This window comes from Eptatretus burgeri, chromosome 16 (assembly GCF_056783735.1).
Source record: "Eptatretus burgeri isolate ZD-2024b chromosome 16, Ebu_testis_v1, whole genome shotgun sequence".
Lineage (NCBI taxonomy): Eukaryota > Metazoa > Chordata > Myxini > Myxiniformes > Myxinidae > Eptatretus > Eptatretus burgeri.
Genome location: NC_140976.1, coordinates 50,821,039 through 50,844,261, shown reverse-complemented (window position 1 = coordinate 50,844,261; position 23,223 = coordinate 50,821,039). Strand labels below are relative to the sequence as shown.

The following is a 23,223-nucleotide window of genomic DNA, read 5'->3' as shown; positions in this document are numbered from 1 at the left end:
GATGCTGAAGATGGAGTCGCCAGGCAGGAGGAGAAGAGGAAGGCCAAATAGGAGGTTTATGGATGCGGTGAGGGCAGACATGCTGGTGGTTGGAGTGACAATGGAAGATGTGGAGGACAGAGCGAAATGGAGACGGATGATCCACTGTGGCGACCCCTAATGGGAGCAGCCCAAAGAAGAAGAAGAGGTTGGGGGCCAGATAGAGGACAGAGCTGGGAGGGGGGTTGATGTGGTGTTGTGATTTCTCTGGGTCTTCAGTCTTTTGAGCTTTTGGGTCTTCAGGGTCATCGGGGCCTTTTGTGTCTTCAGGGTCTTTGCGACATTTTGGATCTTCGATGTCTTGTGTCTTTTTTGGTCATTTAGGTCTTCGGGGCATTTTAGGTCTTTAGGGTCTTTCGGGTCTTTTCAGTCTTTCAGGTATTTTTGGTCTTCATGGTCTTTTGGGTCTCTTAGGTCATTGGGGTAGTTTGGGTGTTTTGGTTATTTAAGTGTCATCAGGGTCTTTTCGGTGTTTGGGGTCTTTTGGGTCATTGGGGTCTTTTAGCTCTTTTGGGTCTTTTGTTCTTTTGGGTCTTCATGGCCTTTAAGGGTCTTCTGGGTCTTTAAGGTATTTAGGTCCTTGGGGTCATTTAGGTATTTTAGGTCTTCGTGGTCTTTCAGGATATTTTATGTATTTTGGGTCTGTGGGGTGTTTTTGTCTTCTGGGTGTTTTAGATGTTTTGAGTCTTCATGGTCTTTTGTGTCTTCGGGGTCATTTCGGTCCTCAGGGTCCTTTGGGTTCCCGGGGTTGTTTAAGTATTTCAGGTTACAATTGATTGTGACCTCAGGTCAGTTGTCGAACCAATTGGTGAAGAGCGGATATACATGCATACATACACACATAATCACATACATTTGCTCAAACATGTGTATATATATATATATATATATATATATATATATATATATATATATATATATATATATATATATATATATATATATATATATATATATATATATGCATACATACATGCATACCTTCGGGGGTGAGAATATGATGAGGGGTTGTGAGCTACCTCGGGTTCCCATCAGACTCTTCGGAATCGCCGGCGTCGCACACAAATAACCTTGTGACGCGGCGGGTCGCGAATAGATCATTAATGCCAATAACTCGACCACATGACTTAGGGTCCTCCATCTGATAGCGTTTACCTCAAGGTCACCTATTTTAATTACTGGGGGACATGCCCTTGATACGCCTTTCTCAAACCAAAAAACCTTACAGGATCAGATGCAGCCTGAGTGTAACTGCCAAGGATGTACCGGTTAGAAAACAGGTAGTTGGAGAATAACGTCTCATCTAAGCTAGAATACAAACCATGCTGGACCAATGAAGGATAAGATGAAAATGAGATGGGAACATTCCTACACAAGCATATTTTACAATCAAGTGTGGAAAGGTATGTGGCAGAGTAAATTGGGTGGATTGGTATGTACAGAAGAGAAGAGGAAGGAATTTGTGGGGCGACAAAAGGCAAGCAATTTACAAAAGTAGACACAGAGCAGAGTTATCCCGTGAGAACTTCTACAATCTTTTAAACTACGACAGATGCCATCTCTCTCTCTCTCTCTCTCTCTCTCTCTCTCTCTCTCTCTCTCTCTCTCTCTCTCTCTCTCTCTCTCTCTCTCTCTCTCTCTCTCTCTCTCTCTCTCTCTCTCTCTCTCTCTCTCTCTCGCACACGCACACGCACGCACACGCACACGCACACACATGATATAGTCCAGAAAGAAAAAGAGCAGATGAGGACAAACTGCCTCACAATACCTGGTGCAGTCGGCAGACCAACGCAAACCAGTCTGCTTAGGGGGAGGTAGGAGAGAGGAATTCTGGTGTTTAATGTGTGGTGTAGTGCCAGAAGAAAATGGGATTGCGAGTCAGTAATGATGCTCTTTTGTGCGTTCATCAGGGACGAGAAAGAGGGGTGGGAAGAGAGAAGAGAGAAAATGCGTGAGGCGAAAGTTCCTTAACCTTGTCATGTATAGGTCTGTTAGTGTAGCGTGTACCTCTGTGGGACGTTCCCCTTGAACGTTCCCACCTTGAGAGTTGGTGCGTTATCTCCGGCTTAGTCACTTTACCGGGGCTCCTGGCAGCGCACGCTCTGCATTGGTCCTCAAGAAGAACATCTTAGTCACACACCAACCACGAGTAAAGGGCAGAGTCGAGAGGAGCAGAGAAGAAGAGGCCGAAGCAGAGAGCGAGCTGCTCCACGCTTCGCCTTTTATAAGCTCCGGGCGAATGGTGGGGTGTCTACCCGAAAGCGACGCGCTGTGACCTGAATTTTGCTTCTCTTGGGCCACAGCGGCCCTAGCCATGTTCTGCCATGCTCCCGGGACCGGAAACGGTCTCATTCGCCCCTCTGGCTTGACACGGCCTGGAACTTCTGACTCAACATGGGGTATGAGCCGGGACCCTGGCCCGAAAATGTTCTGAGTGCAGTCTGACTGCCGAATAGCAATGCACACCCGCCACCCATGGGCTGCTTCTCATGAGCCTAAATGCACACCTGGGCCCCGTACCAATCTCCCGGATCGCCCTTCCCTTGACCCCTCCTCGCACCCTTTCTTGCCGTGTTCTGGCGACTGGATGAGGGTTGTATCAATCCCACATGCTCACCCGGGACATCCCCGGCGAGATGCGGTTGAGCATTTTAACCTCCATTGCTCAGCCCTGCTTCGCGCGCTCCGAGAACAGTCCGAGTTGTGCAGTACTCCTTAGCATAGTGGTGAATTGTCGCGATGCAGAATTATGAGGGGGTGCGGGAATATTTTTCCCGTGTGCTGGAACCGTTTTTGGTCGTTTTCCCTTTCCCTTTCCCTTTTTCTCTCGCCCTTTCCCTTTCCCCTTTTCTCTCACTATTTCCCTTTCCCCTTTTCTCTTGCCCTTTCCTTTTTCCTTTCCCTTTGTCTCTCACCCTTTCCCTTTCCCCTTCCCTCTTTCTCTTGCCCGTTCGCTTCCTCTCGCCCGTTCCCTTCCTCTCGCCCGTTCCCTTCCCCTCCCCCCTTCCCTTCCTCACTCCCCCTCCCTTCCTCTCGCCCGCACCCCTCCACTCGCCCCTGCCCTTCCTCTCGCCCCTTCCCTTCCTCTCGCCCCTTCCCTTCCTTTCGCCCCTTCCCTTCCTCTTGCCCGCCCGTTCCCTTCCTCTTGCCCGCCCGTTCCCTTCCTCTTGCCCGCCCGTTCCCTTCCTCTCGCCCGCCCGTTCCCTTCCTCTCGCCCGCCCGTTCCCTTCCTCTCGCCAGCCTGTGTTGTGGTGAGATCTATGCTTTTTTTTCTTCCCCCTTCTACCTCCCTTTTTCCTCTTTTTCTTCCCAACGTGTTTTCAGGTGGTTGTCTGTGACTTCTGTACCCCTTGTATCCTTGAGAGAGATAAAGAGCAAGAGCTGGCCTATTTTGGTGTGGCCTACCTGCTTTGATGAGGCATTGTAAGCTTGGTCTTTTTTTCTTTGCTTATAATGCACTTTCCTTAGTTTTTAGTGGGATTGTTTTTTAGTTTGATGCCCCTTTGCTTTGTCAGGCTCAAGCAAAAAGGGGGAGGTAAACTGCTGACATTGCAGATACACGCACTCTGTTTGAGGCATTTGATAATTTAACAAGGAGGCATGCATTGCTGTGCGTTCCACCTGAAGGAATTGCCACCGAAGACATTGTTTTATCAGTGGGGAAAATAATAGGAAATCAAAATGTAAGAGCAGCATTGAAAATGATTCAGAAAATTGCTGTCTTTGTGTCTGATGAAAAATTTGTTCACGATGTTGTAAGTACAGGATTAACTTCAGAGACGTCTCTTTATATTTGCTTTGCCAATGGATACCCCATCAATGAGAATTGTGATATCAAATGTACCCTCGTTTATAACCAATGACAAACTGATGTGTATTCTGTCACGATACGGAACAGTTGTCGAAAATCTCGATAATTCCTTTTAGAGCTTGAGATGAATGGATTAAACATGTTGTAAGTTTCTGGCAGCAAGTTTATATGGTTCTCCCCGATTGAGGTGTCATCAGTCTAAACATTTCGTTTAAAGTTACTTTGAACAATTATGAGTACCAAATGTATGTGTCTTCTGCCTCGTTAACATGTTTTAACTGTGGAGTGTTTGGACATGTGAAAAGATTTTGTCCAAAAGTATCTTGTGTAAAGTGTGGTGAAGCAGGTCATAACGACACTGATTATGAAAAAGATATTACCCCGGTTCCAAGAGTAGAGAATAGAGTAACTCCTAATACCCAGATGCTTCCTGTTTCCTCGCACAAGGAGACTCAGGGTTTTACTCCAGTTCCTAATCCAAAAGAAGTCAACACCTCAGCTTTAGGAGATAATGCAATCCCCAATGACAACTCAAATGGTTTGGCTGTTTCTGCATGTAGTGTGGAGATGGAGAAGGATCCCATTGCCGTGACAAAAAAAAAAAACGAAGAGCATCCGACATTAGTAGTTCCAAAACTACCGTAAAAAAGGTAGTTTTGGATGAAGAACGTGTAGTTGAGGATGCCCCTCAATGTGTTACTCAGGGATCTCCAAGCTGTATTGATACTAAGGAGAATGATTTTGGATTAATTAATGAATTAAATTATTTTCAAGGATTACTGTGCAACACTGGAAATTTGACGAGTTAAGCAGCTGGTGAGGCTGATGTTGATGGTAAGCTCATTAGCAAGTCGTCACCAGCACTTCCTGCTGAGACCGAGCAGAATGGAGGTGTTTTCGTCCTTACTACCCCTTCATTGATAAAGAATCTCACTCATTATCCTGATTATTCAACTCAGCCAGTGAATATCAGCCCTCAAGAGCAAGAAACCGAGGTTACTGGTCCGGTTGAATGTACTGAGTACCAGAGTAAAGTTGAGGAACATTCTGGCAAATCTTCAGTTGCCAGGACCTGAAATAGTGACTGCTCAGACTGATTTATATGACCCAGGTGGGGCTGGGTCTGATTTTTCAGAATCAAATGACGAAGCTGATGTGACCGAGTTGTCTCAATCTTCATCGTATCAGTCATACAAAGCCCCAAAACTTATTCTTGCCTTTCTGAATGAAACGTATCGACACCGAAATGTGATCATCTTGTATATTATTTCCGAGTTTGTGGTTTCTTGTCGCGCTCTCTTCGACTTTGTTCTGCGCTCGAGTAACGTGATATTCGGCTTACATTATCTCAAAGACCATATGAGGTGCATGGTACAAAAAAATAAATAAAATGGTTCTGAAACAGTGAAATCGTATTCCACTTACTGCATTAAAGTAAAATTACTGCTGATACTCTGCATCAGTTCCTTTCTCAAACACACCCACCCCAACATGTCGTGCAGAGCGTAGGTTATGCAAGTTAAATATCATTTTCCTAATTTATTTTCATTTGTTTAAGCTGCAAAAGACATCATTAGGAAGCCTGATGAATTCAAGTAAACAAAGTCACAGTTTCATCGTCTTCGAAAGGTTGTTACAAAAGCGGGGACTGAAATTTCTCAGAATCTGCTCAAGCTTTTGAATAAACCATGAAAAGATTATTTTTGGAACCTTAAATATGAACTTGGAGGTGCAAGTCACAACCGCCAGGTTCAAGTGAAAAGTTTGTTTGATTGTAAACATATAGATGTACTTTTACTCCAGGAAACGCACATAACTGAAGATGTGGAGTATGATTGGTGTCGCCTCTTTAAGGGACAGTGCTTTTTGAGTAATTTGTTTTCTTCTTTTGCTGGTGTGGCCTTTTTATTCAGACCTGGGCTACTACCTGAATCGTGCCACTTCCAAGAGATTATCAAAGGCCGGTTCATCTCGAGAACTGGTCATCAATAATTTCCATTTTACATTATTCAATGTGTATGCGCCCAGTGAGACTACAGAACGAAGAGCCTTATTTTTTGTCTTTAATCAGACACTTTCGCTCAATTGATCTCAATGATTGGATTTGCATGGGGGGTGATTTTACTTGTACCTTCAAACTTTTTTTTAGACAAATACAGCAGAACCTCACCCCGAATCCTATGACTATTTGTCTCATTTTTTTCGGCAATAGGTTTGTTAGATGCATGGAGGCTATGTCACCCCAACGAGTCTCAATATATGTGGGGACATTGGGCTAACGGGAGAGCATCCTTTGCGAGAATTGACCGGTGGTACATAAACTCGCATTTCAGGAATGCTGTTTTCTCTCCAGCTCACTTTCCATCGTTATTTTCCGATCATCATTTAGTTACCATGGGTCTCTTTTCCCCTCAAACCTCACATAAAAGTACGTATTGGAAATTTAACACCAATCTTCTTGAAGATACTTCATTTAAAAAAGACTTCTATACCTTTTGGGCTCTCCAACTCTCAAAAAATGCCTCTTTTTCTTCATTCGAGTTATGGTGGGACAACAAAAAAGCACAGTTTAGAGCGTTTTCGCAGCATTTTGTTTCAAATGTTACCAATGTTAAAAATACAACAATGTCTCTGTTAGAAGCTGGTATCATACAGTTAGAGAGTAAAGTGGCCAGATATGGAAATAGGAGAGGCTAAACGATATTTGTTGAAAAGAGGACCCAATTGAGAGAACTGTTGCAAGAGAATGCAGCAGGGATGTTAATGGCATTAAGGATAAACAACACAAAGGTTTTAGATACTCCCAGCAAATCCTTTTTCCAAATGGGTTTTGTCAACAAATCACAAAAGACCGTTTTTTCTCTGCTTGACTCAAGAGGAAACGGTTGTTAACTCCAGTGATGTACAGTTGTGCATTAGTGATTATTTTTCAAAAATTTATGCAAAACATACTGTTTGTGAGCAAACTATGGAACTTTTAATTTCTCACTTTCCTTCCATCACTGAGCCCCATGCATGAGCTTGGACTCACCAATCACATTACCTGAGCTAATGCAGGCCCTTGCTGGATTGAACTCGGGGAAATCGCCTGGAATTGACGGTTTACCGGCAGAGTTTTTCTTGGCTTTTTGGAACCTTTTGGTTCCTGAGTTATTCAATGTCCTGGAATCATCTTTGATAAATGGAAACCTGCCTCTAAGTTTTAGAAGAGCGGTGGTGTCTCTTCGACCAAAGACTGGAGACTTACGGCAGATAAAGAACTGGCGACCAGTCTCGGTATTATGTACGGACTCTAAAATATTGTCATAAGTGTAGGCAAGTTGGTTGAAGACGGTAATTGATGATCTCGTCCACTCTGATCAGAACTACTGTATCCCAAACATATCAATTTATGATTATATTTTTTTATCAGAGATTTGCTGGAGTGTGATTCCATGGAAAAATAATTTGGGATAATATTCCTTGACTTAGAAAAGGCATTTGATAGTGTTGATCATGTGTTTTTGCATCATGTGTTGGAAGTATGTGGTCTTGGTACCAATTTTAGGGACTATGTATCCTTCCTGTACAGCAACATATTTAGTATTTTTAAAATTAACAATGAGCTCGTCTCTCCGATACAGGTAGAGAGAAGGATGAGGCAAGGGTGCCTGGTTTCTGGATTATTTTTCTCCTTGGTTATAGAATCACTTCTAATTCTATTCAGGAAAAATCTTTCAGGAGTAACTGTATCCACCGGGATTCCTTCAATAGTTGTATCAGCTTATGCAGATGATGTCGCTGTGGTCATTAAGAATGAGAATATCTCTGCATTTATTCAGTGTTTAAATCTCTTTTGCTTGGCATCTTCGTTGAACTGTCACTGGAACAAGAGTAAAGCCTTATGGGTTCCCAGTCTAAAAAACAATCCGCTTGGGACATGGTAAGTACCACTGGTGCATTTGCCTTCAAAGTTAAAATTGGTGGAAGAGGGAGTCAAATATCGAGTGGTGTTCCTGGGATCCCCACTCTATGTCCTTAAAAATTGGGATGGGATGGTTGAACATGTTAAGAAAAAAGATTAGGACTATGGAAGAGAGCCCAACCCAACCTTTCCTACAGAGCTGGGGTTCTAGTTGTAAATAATTTGGTTGCCTCACCTTTGTGGCATAAGTTTATCTGCCTTCAACCATGGGAAGTGCTACTGAAGGCTGTTCAAAGGCTACTGGTTGTTTTTTTTCTGGGGTGGGTTTCATTGGTTTCAGCCAAATGTTACATGGCGTCCTTTGGCTGAAGGTGGCCAAGGACTTGTCGACATAAAAAGCTGCATAATGGCTTTTCGGCTGTACTCCACTCAGATGTTGATACATGAGGAACAGCTGCCGAGCCGACTTCTGGCTCGTCACATCTTGCCCCAAGCAAGTGGGCTCGGTTACAGCCTTGAACTCTTCTTGATAAAACTCCAGCATGTCGATATATCTCATCTCTCAACATTTTATCAGTCTTTTGAATGCTTGGCAGAGCCTTTTGGTTAGTCGCCAGAAGGAAACTTATGCTGCAAACATATATATATATATATATATATATATATATATATATATATATATATATATATATATATATATATATATATATATATATATATATATATATATATATATATATATATATATATATATTGTAGAGAGAGATAGATGTAGTAAACCTGACTCACTGGTTTGTTCTGTTGAGGTGGGCATGTGATAACACTGGACCAATCATGGTCGGTGATGTACTTCGTGCTGCATAGCTAATACATCGTGGCCTCGGGTTCACTTTTTAACACCACTCATTTTTGCTCATTCACTCGTGATAGCGAGCTAAAAAGTATAGTGGTCCAGAGTCATGTATACCAAGTCCAATATCGTTGAGTTTTGTGGACGTTGATGCTTCATCTTGGAGGAGATGAACACTTCGCTCCATTATAGTTTCGACGAGGGCACTATCCTTTCAAATGGATTTGTGGAAACTATTGGGGTAAGCACAATTCTCCTGCATACAAAGATGGAGTCCGGAAACTGCTTGATGCATATCAAAAATAAATGGGCTGTTGCATTTCTTGAAATTACATTTTTTTAAACTCGCATTTAGATTTCTTTCCCGAAAACCTTGGTGTGATGAGTGACGAGTGGGTGGAACGCTTCCATAAATACATTCAGGCAATGTAAAATCACTACCAGGGTTTCTGGAACGAAAGTATGCTGGCAGACTACTGCTGGATGTTGTATCATGATACTCTGGACAAAGTTTACAAAAGAAAATCATACTCACCACATCATAAAGTTTTTATACATTTCTTTTTTTCATAAGTGTATTAATTTGACCAAGTGTATGGTGTGTATAACGTTGATTGGAATTGCACTGAAAAATGGATAAAGTTGTAATGTTAACTCGCCTAATGTGTAAATTGATGCAGGTTGTTATTATTCATCCAGTCAAATTTAAACGGTGAAAGTTTATAAATTTAAAAAGCTGGACTTGCAAGTCGGTAAAGTCGAAGTTTCGGCAAGAATCCACTCGCCTTGTTCATGGCAGATGTTCAAGTGAAGTACTTCACTGGATGTATCCAGATGTTGAACTCACCTTCTTCATGGCATTCTCAAGCTTATTCTTTTCCTTAACATCTGCCATGACCAAGGTGAGTGGAGTATCTTTTCCAAATAATAAGTACAGCTTTTTTCAATTATAAACTTTTTTTCTCGCCTACTGTGTCATTATTACCTAAATTGTGCTGAAATTAATGCCTGTCATATTTTAATAACTTTATGTGCTCCAAGAAAACCCAAAACAGATTTGGAATCTGTGTACAAAACTGGTTTAGAAAAATGAGTTAACATCTTTGATGAGAGAAAAAAGTTCTATTTTTTCGACCAGTGTTATTAGAGTGCATACCATAAAGGTTATTCGACAGGAATAATTGTAGACTTGTAATAATCCCCAACCCCATTCTTGATAACACTGCATCCTTCATGATAGCGCAGATTAAAGCTGTGGCTTCGATCACACCTTTTCCCCTGCTCTGCAGCAGCAATAGTTGTTGGTATAACCTGGAGGATTCTGAAGCAATGAAAGTTTCATAAAATGTGTCAAAACTCCCGATATTAGAAAGTTCAACAAAAACTGGGTTGGTTGTCGACAAATACAGCACCAATTAGATGATTGATATTGGCAAAAATATTCACTACAACCAACTCAGTGTCGTGCATTACAGTCCTCACATATTTTTTTGCACCTTCTCCACCAGTAAAATTTTAATGGCCCCAATTATTCTCTCTTCATGGGATTGGCCAAAATTTTTTGGAAAACAGTTAGCCAGGCCTGATACTTTCCTGGATATGATTTTGTACAGGATACCGGCAATTACTCAAATACTCTTCGATAAAAGACACTGTGGGATTTTAATGTTCAGTAGCTAATGCTACCAGATGTGACACCAAGGTTAATGTCCATTTGATGGACATTGCATGTCATAATGCTGATGAGGCACCGATCTGGCAATTTTATAGTTGGGCTAAGAATCAAATCTCGGCTGGAGAGCTCAATGACAAGTGCACCATCTTGTCAGACTACCACCCTGCTCGCGAACTTTAAAGAAATAATTCATGCACTTGTATTGTCGTGGGGGTGGCCGGCCCAGGTTAACCCACCAACCCCAATTGTGGTGGCTGGCATCTAACACCGCCAGTCCCCGGGATGCCTGAGCGGTACCTTATTAATAGGATGTGGACACGTTGATTCTCGCAAATTTTAACATGTGCTCGATGGACATGGGGCGCAATGGCAGAGGGCGGAGGAGCATGGGGAATGAAACGTATGCACATGGGGTTTATCCTCAAACACCTCTACAAATACACGAATACAGTTTCTTCAAAATGAACACATTTAATGAAAATAAAACACATATTTACAAAGGACGATAATTCATAAGGGTCATGAAAATAATATGAAAGAAATAAATCCTTCAGTCGAGGCGCCTCTTACACGGACTCAAATACAGATGAAAGGAACACAAAATATAAAAAGATCCTTCCTTTCAACTATTCCTGTACTTAGCTTGGCCCAGAGCTGGTCCTTCTGAAGCTTAGGATTGAGAGGTTTCCACCAGCACGTGCATGCACGCACCAGACGTTTCCACGTACGCAAATTGGTGCCTCTCTCATAGCAGGACAAACGTACATCAGGCAATTCGCGAGTGGCACTCAACACTAAGGCTCAGAGCACCAGTGTGCAGCTACTTATGACATACACAAGACTCGGGGTCCATTTCTCACTACTCAACCAAGAGCCAAACGCCAGCGAAGCATCTTGCTTCATGCATGCGCTCACCCTGAACTCTCCCTTCTCTCACGTGTGCTCTCTCCGTCTCTCCTCTCAAAATGTTCTGATCACGGCTCTCCAAAAATATGCAAGCCTTGAACTTCCACCTCTGATTCTCTTCCAAATCAACTCTGCCTTGTGCGTTCCTCACACTGAGCTCGTGTATGCACCCTGCTGATCTCTAATCCTATACAGTAGGAAGCCTCCCACAATGGGCAACAACCTTCCTCTGGATCACCCCTTTCTCCTCTGCCTTCGGGGAATGGCCTGCTCGCATGAAACCCAGGAATGCGGGAGTTCTGCCTACTTTGCACGCCTGCTTGTTCCTCATGGTTTTCATTATAAAGACATCAGGAAAAATCACAGGGGGTTGATTACATAATGGGGAAGTTTATTCTTAAACCCCAGCAAATTAACATGACACCACCCCCTTGTGTGGTGACACATAACACTTAAACTCACATGTGAACTACTTTGTTGCATTGAAATGCCTCCTACATGTCCCCGGACGATGCAACTCTACACAATGCTATATTCCCTATTAAATTATTCCATATATTCCCACAACCGTAACAGTATACTTTCCTTCCTGTTTATCAGTCAGGTGGTGTTGCGTCGGTCACCAGGAGTCTCACAGCCCATGGGGATCTGCTGGGATTTGTTTGGCCTGCTTGTACTCACTTGGTTTCTTGTTTATATCTGCCTTTTCCGTGGAATTCAATTCACTGGCAAGGTAATTGAGAACAATACTTCTTTACAAATTGTTTGAAATTTTCTTTTTTGATTTACGACTTGAGTTTCATCGAAAGTATTTTGCTCATCCCACATATCTGGGAATTTAAGGTGTGATTGAACAGTTGCATTGTTGTTCTTTGCTTTTGCAGCTTATGCAGTAGACATTGCCTTGACTTGTGCCTCCCCCACCCACCCTCTTCTGCAGTCTCTCCATTAATGACTGTTCTTACAGCTTTTAAAGATATTTAATAAATGATTTAAGGTTCACAGTGGAGCAGACTCACTCACTCACTCACTCTGGGGTATATGAACAATAATGATTATTGAGTTGAGGGTTTAACTTTTTATTGAATTTTCATTTTCAGCAAAGATATGCTCCTAAATATGACAGATAAAATGCAAGCAAATTTTTATTTTAAACATAGATATCCTTCTAAATATACCAGTTAAAACACAAGTAAAAATTTTATTATAATGAAATACACAGTATTATTAATTACCATACCTAAAAAAAAGTCTTTTTTTCCTGAATAAAATGGAGATTAAAAACATACTGTTTTATTTGTTCAAAAGATTTTCAGAAAATCTTACTTAAAAAAAAAAACACACAATCAGAAATAAAATAAATATTGGAAAAATACCCTTACCTGCTAAGACTACTCATTGTGACGTTTGTAATGAAAATGGGAAAAGGTCTTATTGGAAGAAAACGAAATTAAACAAACGCAAACAACAAAAAATCATCGTGATTATCAAGGGTTTGAAGTTGAATGTCATGAGAATGCTTATAATGGTAATATTAGAACATTACTTTATAGATATAAATAATCAGAAACAAAACTATGTGCATGAGGAATTGTTAACACTAATCCCTTTATTGAGGAAGGAATTATGCAAGGATTTAAATGAAATAATACTCTTAAATATTAGCTTAGAACTAAAGTTATCATAGAAAGTGATGGAAGATATACAAATAAAAGAAAAAATGTGAGAATAAATCCTCATTCTCTCTCAACATTAATATATTTTCATAGTTGTACAGTCGCCAATATTGACAATAAGGTAATTCTGAATGGTAAGTCACAAACTAAATAAAAGGAAGTTATTTTAAGATGTATAAACTTGTTTTAATGGATTTACACACAAAATCCAATATCTCATCCACTTCTTGCACGAAATTAGGCCTATACTAAAAGAAACAAGAGTGAGAATTGCTTTGCAATACATGCCCCCTACCAGTGATATTTTTTAAGTTCAAAAAGTGAGCAACTGAAAAATTGATGAAACTCCCTGAAACGTGACCATATTCTGTAACTTGTCATAAAAATACGGCCTGTGGGCCCTGGTCAGTTCTGATTTCATTGATATTGGATATATTCATTAACATTCATTGTTTTTATTCTGGCCCCAATGAACATCATACTCAATAAGACTCATTATCTTTCTTCCTGGGCAAAAATTCAGGGAAAAAAACTGCTACGATAAGGTGTATACATTTTTATATAGAAGCATTATACCATACAAAAAGTAAAAACTACGAATACTCTTGGAGTTTTTGGACTTTGACGATTAATTGGTCCTAATGAACTTGATACTCATTAAGACTCATTATCTTTCCTCCTGGACAAAAATTCGGAAAAAACGCTCAGGCAAGCTGTTGATATTGTTTCATAGAACCATTATACTGTTACGGAAATGGCCCTCAGTATGCTGCTAAATGTAGGATTAGCTCAGATCCCCCATTAAATGCATGTTTAGTCAGGTTGTTCGGTAATTTGACGTTACATCTGTGTCGGGAGGTGTAGGGTGCATGTTATTGTTCATACATTGGTAGTGTACCGAGGGCTTCCTCTTCTTCCTTCCCCTCTCCGGACGATAGGCCCCGCCCAGTCAGCTGAGGGGGGGTGGCCTGGAGAGGGAGGTGAAGCTAGGGGGAGGAGTTTTGTCGGCTTTGTAAAGGGGCGCGCCCCAGAAAGAAAAAGTAGTTCAGTTAGGGTAAGAAAACTGAGAGGATGGAGGTGATTCTGCCATGAGAGAAATGGCAGTCGGCTTTGAGAGGCAAGCGGAGAAAAGGAAAGACGGGTGATTCTGAAGAGAAGTACAAAAACTGCAGTCGATTTTGAAGCGTGCGTGGGCTTTGAGGCGAGGAGAAGAAGGAAAGCGAGTGGTGTGATCGGCAGGGAGAGGACCTGGCTGCTATGTGTCTGGAGTCGGCTTCGAGACGAGATGATCGACAGGTTCAACCTGTGTGCTAATCACGGAGCCTTTCTCCCTACTCACCTCACGGCTCGACGACGTCTTGGAATCCCATGCACCCAGCCTGCGGAGCCCGGAACCTTGATTTGGCCTTGTCTGGTGAGCAGGCCAGGCCTGGACTTGTGTGCTAGACCTTGTGAGAGACCAGCTGAAGCCCATCGTCAATATAGCGGTCTTGTGCTGTCGACCTTACGCAGGGTCAGAGCTCACGGATGCCGCATACGGTGCGAAAAAGGAAGACGAGCGCCATTTTGCCACGCAGCGTGTTTGAGCTTGGGGCGCAAATCCGTGGACATCGGCTTGTTACGAGCGACATTCGTGCTTTTGACACTTTCCTCTCGTCCTTAAAACATCACCAAGTACTCTGTCTTGTCTGCATGCAGTCTGTCTGTCTTGTCTGCATGTTGTTTAAGGTATATCTCGGTAGGGACCACCTCAAAACCCATAATCCGTAGTTCCCTCGTTAAGAACGGGTTATAGATTGATAAAAACAGTCATGAATATTTTGCTTGTGTTGTGCTCTCCAATGTTCCCCAATAAATCTGGTTGATTCGGATGAAGTTGCCGCTTTGAGTTAATTCGTGTCGCGTTGAGGAACGATCCGTTCGATTGGTATTTAAAACCAAAATGGTTACAGACTGGCAGAAAATGCTCCGCATCTGACAAAACCAGTCTGTAACCGGGGTCTATTTCCCCAACTGGTAAGGTCCAGGATTACGTTGGTATCGCGATTGAAGACTCGTGACCCGAGGCCTGTGCTGAGTCAGCCGGCATTATAAACCCCGGAGACGGCAGTGGTGAGGGTGGCGCCAAGTGTCGGGTGAGAATCCCGCCACCCTGGATCCGCAACAATTCCAAACCAGAAGCAAAAACTATGAATAGTCTACGAGTTTCAAGACTTTGAAGATTAATTGATTCGACTAATTAACTAAGTCAATTGGTGACAAATCTGAAATTTTATTGAGCGACTTTCTGCAGCATCTCCCCAAGTATCATTCCTCTGAGTTTCAAGTCATTCTGACTACAGGTTGCAGAATAATGATCGAAAGATGGATTGTGGACGGACGGACGGATCGACGGACATGGACCCCTATTTTATAAGTTACTTCCTTTGCAACTGAATAAAAAAGTGATGCACCAAGTTTCAGTTGAACATGTTTCAGGGTGTGGGAAAAAAAATTGGAAAAAAAGCGTCACAGGTGGGATGGACGGTCAGACTGAGAGCAAACCTATACTCCCCTTGGCTGAAATGAGTAGGGGGGTAATAAAAGATAAAAGTGGTAATCGATATTAAAAATAAATTAACTACAACACTTGGTAGGGTGCATACCTCCATCAGGCTGAACAGTTTCAGTATACCTTCAGTAATGAAAGTAATAAATGCTTTCTTTGTTCTTTTCTTACCACTTGTATCCTCCACACAATAATCCTGGAAGGGTGTCAAATTAAAGATTAACTAAACATAAAATAATTAGTATTTCCACTGAAATTAACAGGTATTCCAAAATTTTAAAACATGAATAATTTATCTCGTTGTTTTTGACTTATCAGATGATAAAGTTTGTGTTAAATAGAGATAAATATAATAATTATAAAACACATTATATTCAAGGTTAACTGACCTCCTATTATTATATGACATTATATGACCTCCTATATTCAAGGTTAACTATTTCACAAAAATACAATTGAAATATAAAAAAGATACATTCATTTGTAAACTAGAGGGGGAGCACTCGGTAGAGTGCAAAACCTCCGCCACCAATACTGCTGGGTCACTCAAGTGAACCTGATATCCCATTCATTCAATTTGACGACAACAGTGCTCACAGAGTAATAGTTTGCAACTTTCCCTTTTACTTTTAACTTTTACATCCTCAATTCATTCGTCATAACTGGATTCCTTGAGACAGAAATTGATTGTACGTGGGCATATCCACCTGAAGTTCCAAAATCAGCCGCAATTATAATTTTGGCATGTTTTTTGTTGGAAATCACTTATAACATGTAGAAATGCAAAAAAAAAAATCGAAATTTTGTTGAAAAAAAAAAGTTGCAAAATTGTTTTTTTTTTCTCTAACAATTTTTTTTGGGGGAGGGGGGGTTGGAAATCACTTAAAACATGTAGAAATGCAAAAAAAAAAAATTCAAATATTTTTCCAAAATGGCCGCCATAGCGGCCATATTGGACTTTGGAACAAGTCCAAAATCTAATGGCATGATCCTTGGACCATACCTAATCCTCCCACCAAGTTTCGTCGAAATCCGTCAAGGATTTTTTCTGTAATACTGTTCACAAACAAACAAACAAACAGACAGAGGTGAAAACAGTAACCTCCGTCCATCTTCGATGGCAGAGGTTAATGCCGTCTGACCTTCTTTCACACAAAATTAAAATTATCAGAACATTCAAAATATCATAGTAATAATAAATCTTAGTAATTGATATGCCATGGAAAGCAACTGATGTTAGATTAAAAAAATTTTCAGTAAAACAATGAAGCACCAATTTTTAATAAATGCCGATTTCAAATCGATATTCAAAAAGGTGAAAAGAGCCTGGTGTTGGCGCAGTGGTTAGGGCAACGGCTTGGGATCCAAAAGGTCTTGAGTTTAAGCCCCGTTGGGCCACTGAATTAATACACCAGGGGTTGACTCAGCCTGTCATCCTTCCGAGGTCGGCGAAGTGAGTACCAGTGTACTGGGCCGGTGTATACCCCGGTTAAAATAGGTGTACCATATCCCTGTGTCGTAAGAGGCGACCAGGGTTGCGTCAGGAAGGGCATCTGGCGTAAAACATGTGCCAAATCACTATGCGGATCATACGGATGATCCGCTGTGGCGACCCCGAACGGGAGCAGCTGAAAGAAGAAGAAGATTCAAAAAGGTGAAATCACATTTTAATATTTGTCAGAAACATAAACCTTGTGGATTGTGCTCTTGCATAAAATAATCAGTTGGAGATGATTTGAATAAATTTGAATTATACAGAGGAGATTATGCACATAAAGAATTTGGTACAAGATGAGAAAAATGTTATTTATATAACTAATATATGAAAACTACAGACAAATTATTTTGACAGAACAAAATTGTGAGGACTTTATGAAAGACGGTAATGTCATTTCTGTAGTAATAAAACAATATGGATTCACCAAAAGTTAGAGACCATTGGCAAATCATGGGAATGTATAGAGGTCAAAGGACCTGTGCATAATAATTTTAATTGAAACAAGTCTGAAGACGACAATGGTTCACGAGCGGTATTTGACGATGTAGATTGTTTCAGAAGTCAAGGATGAGACAATGTGATAATTTTTGACCAAGTTATAATTGATTATAGTGGCCTTCAATCAACAGCTGCAAATGTCGAAAACCCGGTTTCGTTCAACAACTTTCAAAATTCGAGCATTGCATAACCTTTAAAGGTCACAAAACAATGTTGTGGACATTAAAATAAGGAAACAGGATATGTGCTATAGCTTATTGGAGTTAGTTTGTCAAAGAAGGTCAAAAACCCGTTTCGATTCCCACAACTTTGAAAATTTGACCTTTGTGGCCTTTAAAGGTCAAATGTCAAGGATTATGACCTTTGTTGCAAAACTTCCTCTGGAACATTCCAGGAACAATATAACGTCATATAGGCTATATGGCATTTCACACTCCTCGGATTATCCATACTTTGATAAATCAGCGTAAAAACAAACTTGAAAGGGGCGCCACGGGCAAGGTTTTTGAGATAGAGCAAAACGGTTTCAAGACTTTAGGTGGGGAATGACCTCAAGGTTATGCATAAAAAATTGTCATCCAAGCTCTCAAAGTTTGGGTGGTCAAATGATTTTTATGTCAAAATTCACAATTTTCCAAGTTTTTGACCTTGTGACCTTGACCTTGGGACGAAAATGAAAAATCGGATGACAAGTTTTAGGTAATTCATTTTGCTATTTAAATACCAAAGAACCCATTCCATTCAGTCAATTCTCGAGGACAAGATAGATTTTTAATCCGACTACCCCCTAAAAATGGCTATTTTTGGGCGTGGCTCCACCCACAATGGGCGGAGCATGCCCTCATCCAGGAAAAACACAACTTGACATTGATATCGAACACATAACCAAGTTTCATCAAGATCGGATCTAAGTGCACGGAGTTATGCTCTGGACAGCAAGACACACACACAGACATAACGAATATAGTGTTCACTGGCTGGTGCTCGTGAACCAATTTTAAAAATCCAAATTTTATGCATCTTTCTCTACAACAGCAGAAACTATGATACACACTTACTCATGAAAGAATTCTCAAAAAGAACTGGATTATCTATTTGCTATTCATTCTGCAGAACAAATATATATTTTTCATCAAATCAAATCTGAGAGTTGGAACTCAGATCAGATTCTGAGATCATCTATTAGCCGATTTAATTATGAGTCTTAAATATTTTCCTTATCTCAAAGCCTTCTTCAATTCTGAACATATTGATCCATTCACAAGAAAAGGAATATATCCTTATGTTATAATGAATTATAACACAATAATATGGATTCATTTTAAAAAATGCAATCAAGAGAGACTCCACCTAAAATACAATTCTAAAATTAACTAAATTAAACTTGTAATTACCAATGAAGATTATAAACATGCCCAAAATATTTGGAAGTCTTTCAACGTAGCTACCCAATCATGGAGAATATCCCAATTTATATCTTAAATCTGATGTTCTCTTATCAGCTGATGTATTTGAATCATTCAGAGATATTTGTCATAATATAGATATATATGGATTAGTTCCAGTTCATTATGATACAGCTCCCAGGTTAGCTTGGAGTGCTGTGTTAAAAAAAAAAAGACAAAACAACTGCAAGTATCGATTACTGATGTTCATATGCTCTTTATGATAAAAAATATTTTGTTGTGGAATACTGGTTGAATGAACGAGGAAGTGGTCTGAGCGAGTGAATAAGGGAATCAACAATGTCGTCTGTATTGCGCAAGCAAGGTGAATGAGGGCAATGATTGCCAGGGAGTTGTTTGAATGAGCTTATGCCTATGAAGTTGAGGGTAGTCAGACACAACCAACATATTCCTACTACCAAGTGGTGTACACAACAAACAAGAGAATGATCGAACAGGAAAAAAAGAGAAGAGAAATGAGTGAAGGAAACACAATAATCTGGAAGAAGATTGGATTAGGTCAGGTTATTGGGGTAGAAAATCTCATGCATAGGGACGGGGATGTGACAAGGGAGTGCACTGCTTGCTTGAAACCCTGGAGGGAAGAGTGCAATGAAATTGTCTGCAGAAAGCCATTCCAGAAACCTGAAAGAAGAGAAACAACGGAGTGAACGTATGTGGTAAATGGGGATTTTAGGCATTTAAACAAGAGTTATTGGAAGAATGTACAGTATGCATCTTGAAGGAGATGGATAGGGTTGGTGTGTTGAGACAGATGACAGAGACAGAGAGATTGACATTGACATTGACTGGAGGAGAGACCATAAAAATAAAGAAAAAGGATAGCAACCAACCTTCAGCACAAAAGACAGTGATAGGACCAGGGCCATAGCCTGAGAGTAAAGAAGAGGAGAGGTAAGACTGTTGTAAGGCAGGCATTTTTCACTCAGGGTAGTTACTGCATGAAATGGTCTACCTGGAAAGGTAGTGGCAAAAGAAACAGTAGATAAGTTTAAATTGGAATTGGATCATACTTAGACTCATTGGAGATGGAGGGGTATAGAGGGATATATATGTTTTATGTTGAAGGCGACAGGCATGGACTAAATAGTCCTCATCGAGGCCTTGCCTTAAATTAAACAACTGCATAGAGCATTAAGAAAAGAGAGAATAAAGTGAGGAGAGAAAATGAGTGAGTAAGAAAAATGTATGATGAAAAGTGTATGATGATTGTTTGCAGAAAAGAGAGATTAAAGCAAGCCCGGTAGCTATAGTTTGAGTGAGACAGAAAATAAGACCAGCAATCATGACACGGAGAGTGTAAGATGGTTCCGGGCACCACTTTAACGCTCATAAGTCAGAACGGTAGTACCACCATGGGTGGTTGATGTCTACAATCTACTACCTAAGAAAACCGGTCAAACCGGATGGGTGTTTTATCGGAGACACCATCTCCTTACTGGATGGCCTTGGCTCCCTAAAGGAGCTCATCCGCCCTTTGGCAGGGATTCTTTTTCGTCCTCGCAGGGTGTCAGTCACCCTCCCCACTGGCAAGCCAGTGAGGGGTGTCGGTTTAGTCGCTGACAAACCGACCATGCGACAGGTAGCACTGGGTGACATGTTATCAGTGGCAATCAAGAAAACTGACTGACCTGACTTTAAACTGGCAGGGCTTTTAAGTAGGTTGAGTATGGATGGGTGATTGTGTGCATCTGTGTGAAGTGTGATATCTGTGAAGGTCTCATCAAGGGATAGATAGTGTGTGATTGGTTGGGGTGATATATTTATCGGTCAAAAAACAGTTTTGCCCTGCCCACCCTCTGAAAAAGGGGAAATAACATTGTCATGAAAATACGAAAATATATTTCCCCATCTATATTTTAGCACCATTGCGATATCCCTGCATGTAGCACATTATTTCCACTACTCCCCTTATTTCTCCAATGAAATTACGTCGTTTTGATAGATATATTTGGTCTGTTGTTGGTTTTTCACAGGCATAATGGGCCAAAGGGCGGAGGAGCTCCTTGTGAGCCAACGGCCATCCATATCTAGTGCCCAACTGCGTCTGCGGACGTCCTCCTGCAGTTGGGTTACTTCTTATGAGGAGGTGGGTGGCAGGATTTGCACTCCGGCCACCGTCAAACCCTTCATTCCGCAAAACGCAAAAACGCAAAAAAATCTGAAAACCCACTCCGTGGGAGTACCTCCTGCGCAGCTTCCCTTCGCAGGGCAGCTCACCGGATGACGGGATTGGGGCAAAGCCTTCGGGACCCCCAATCTTTGATGATAGGAGGGAAACCACGGGGTAACATCCCTGGGTCAGATTGCGGGAGAGTGTGTCGGAGTGGTGCTGAGGTATCGTCCACCAGACAGCGGTCTCCTTGGGTTAACCTGAGGCGGTCCCTTCGGGTGGGTGCCTGGAATGTCCTATCCCTAAGAGAGGATGATCATCTGTCTCTGTTATCATCTGAGCTCAAGCGTTTGGACATCGGGATTGCAGCTCTCTCTGAGGTTCGGAGACCGGATTGCGGCGAGATAATGGTGGGAGGTTACACCTACTATTGGTCTGGTCGCTCTGATGGTGACCATACCCAAGGAGTTGCTGTAGCTGTGTCCAATAAGCTGACCCCAATGATAATTGAAGTAACACCGGTCAACGAGCGTATTATGAGATTAAGGATTCGTCACTCTTAGGTGTCATTTCCCTGGTCTCTGTTTATGCTCCGACTGAGGCGAGTGATCTCACCGTGAAGGATGCATTCTACGCCACACTCGAGTCTGTGGTTGATCAGTGCCCCAGACGAGATACACTTCTAGTCTTGGGGGATTTCAATGCATCGACTGGAACTGATAGGGATGGTTATGAGGTGTGTGTTGGTCCCCATGGGTCAGGAACTATGAACCAGAATAGCACTAAGTTCCTTGACTTTGCAAGAAGTCATGGACTTAGGGTGGCTGGTTCATGGTATCAGCGCCCACAAGCTCATCGCTGGACTTGGTATTCCAACGCTGGCGGTGTGGCAAAGGAGATTGACCATGTCCTCATTGACGGTCTTTGGGGGATGATCCAGAACTGCAGGGTCTACCGGAGTGCTCAGTTCCTCAATACTGACCACAGGCTTGTTGTAGCAACTCTAAAGCTGCACCTTAAATCCTGGAGAATGGTACCATCCCAGCCTAGGCTGGATGTTGCCAAGCTCAGGGATGAGAGAGTAGCTGAGGAGTTTCCGAACAGGCTGAGTGGACACTTGGTGGGTCTGGGTGCTTTGGGTGTCCTGAAGAGTTGTGGAGCGCCTTCAAGACCACCGTCCTTGATGTTGCCGGTGGATGCCTTGGAGCTCACCGCAGGGCAAAGAAGAATTTTGTCTCTCAAGGGACACTGGATACCATTGCCAGAATCGCAGGGCCTGGCTGAATGGCAGAGCTGAGCTGTTCAGGGAGCTGAGGCATAAAACTGTACGTGCACTGAGGGTGGACAAGGAGGCCTATGTGCGAGGAATCTGTGAGGGGGTAGAGCATCACCTGTGGACAGGTGATTCTCATCCCGCTTACAGGGGAATTCGCGCATTACGTTCATCCAAGCCATTCCCTCGGAGCACTGCAGTTCGAGCAGAGAGTGGTTGGCTCTTGACAGAGGAGTCTGAAGTGAAGGCCCGCTGGGCCGGTTACTTTGAGCGGTTGTACCAGGCTGATCCCCCAGCTGTCGAGTTGGATGTCAAGGGTGTTACAATCCCTGTTGCTGACCCGAGAATCAACTGTGGTCCACCTTCGCTTGTGGAAACACGGGCTGCGGTGAACCAGTTGAAACGGGGCAAAGCTCCAGGGATCTGTGGCATCCATGCTGAACTTCTCAAGGCTGGTGGAAATGCTGCACTCGTGTCGTTGCATGCAGTTTTGTGCTCTGCCTGGAACACAGGCATCATCCCAACTGACTGGAAGAGGGGCCTTGTTGTCCCTCTCTGGAAAGGGAAGGGTGATCGCCAAGACTGCAACAACTACCGAGGGGTGATGCTGCTCTCAGTGCCGGGCAAGGTCTTTGCTCGGATAATTCTCGATAGGGTTCGCCACCATCTGCTTGAGCACCAGCGTCCAGAGCAGTCAGGCTTTACACCAAAGAGGTCAAATATTGACCGTATCCTTGCACTTTGTGTCCTCACCGAACGCAGACGAGAGTTTCGGCAGGGGCTGCTTGCAGCCTATGTTGATCTCTGTAAAGCGTTTGATTCAGTGAATCGGGATGTCCTCTGGAGGATTCTTGGTCTTCGTGGGGTGCCACCAAAACTGATCGATCTGATGTCTGAACTCTACTCTGGTACTGAGAGTGCTGTGAAGTGTGGTGGTACCATCTCTGACTTATTTCCAGTTGTTAC

At 42.2% G+C, this 23,223-nt stretch overlaps 1 protein-coding gene across 11 annotated transcripts in view; it reads left to right on the top strand.

Moving 5' to 3' along the window:
• LOC147011051 (sodium- and chloride-dependent GABA transporter ine-like) overlaps positions 1-23,223 on the top strand; it is a 119,074-nt gene that overhangs the window by 38,522 nt on the left and 57,329 nt on the right. For all 11 annotated transcript variants that reach the window (XR_015052441.1, XM_085859796.1, XM_085859801.1 and 8 more), the window contains one exon: positions 11,786-11,918. Coding sequence is in view for 10 of the 11 variants with exons in the window: in XM_085859796.1 (XP_085715922.1) it covers positions 11,786-11,918 (133 nt within the window). In the remaining variant the exon portion in view is untranslated. The remainder of the gene's footprint in view (positions 1-11,785; positions 11,919-23,223) is intronic.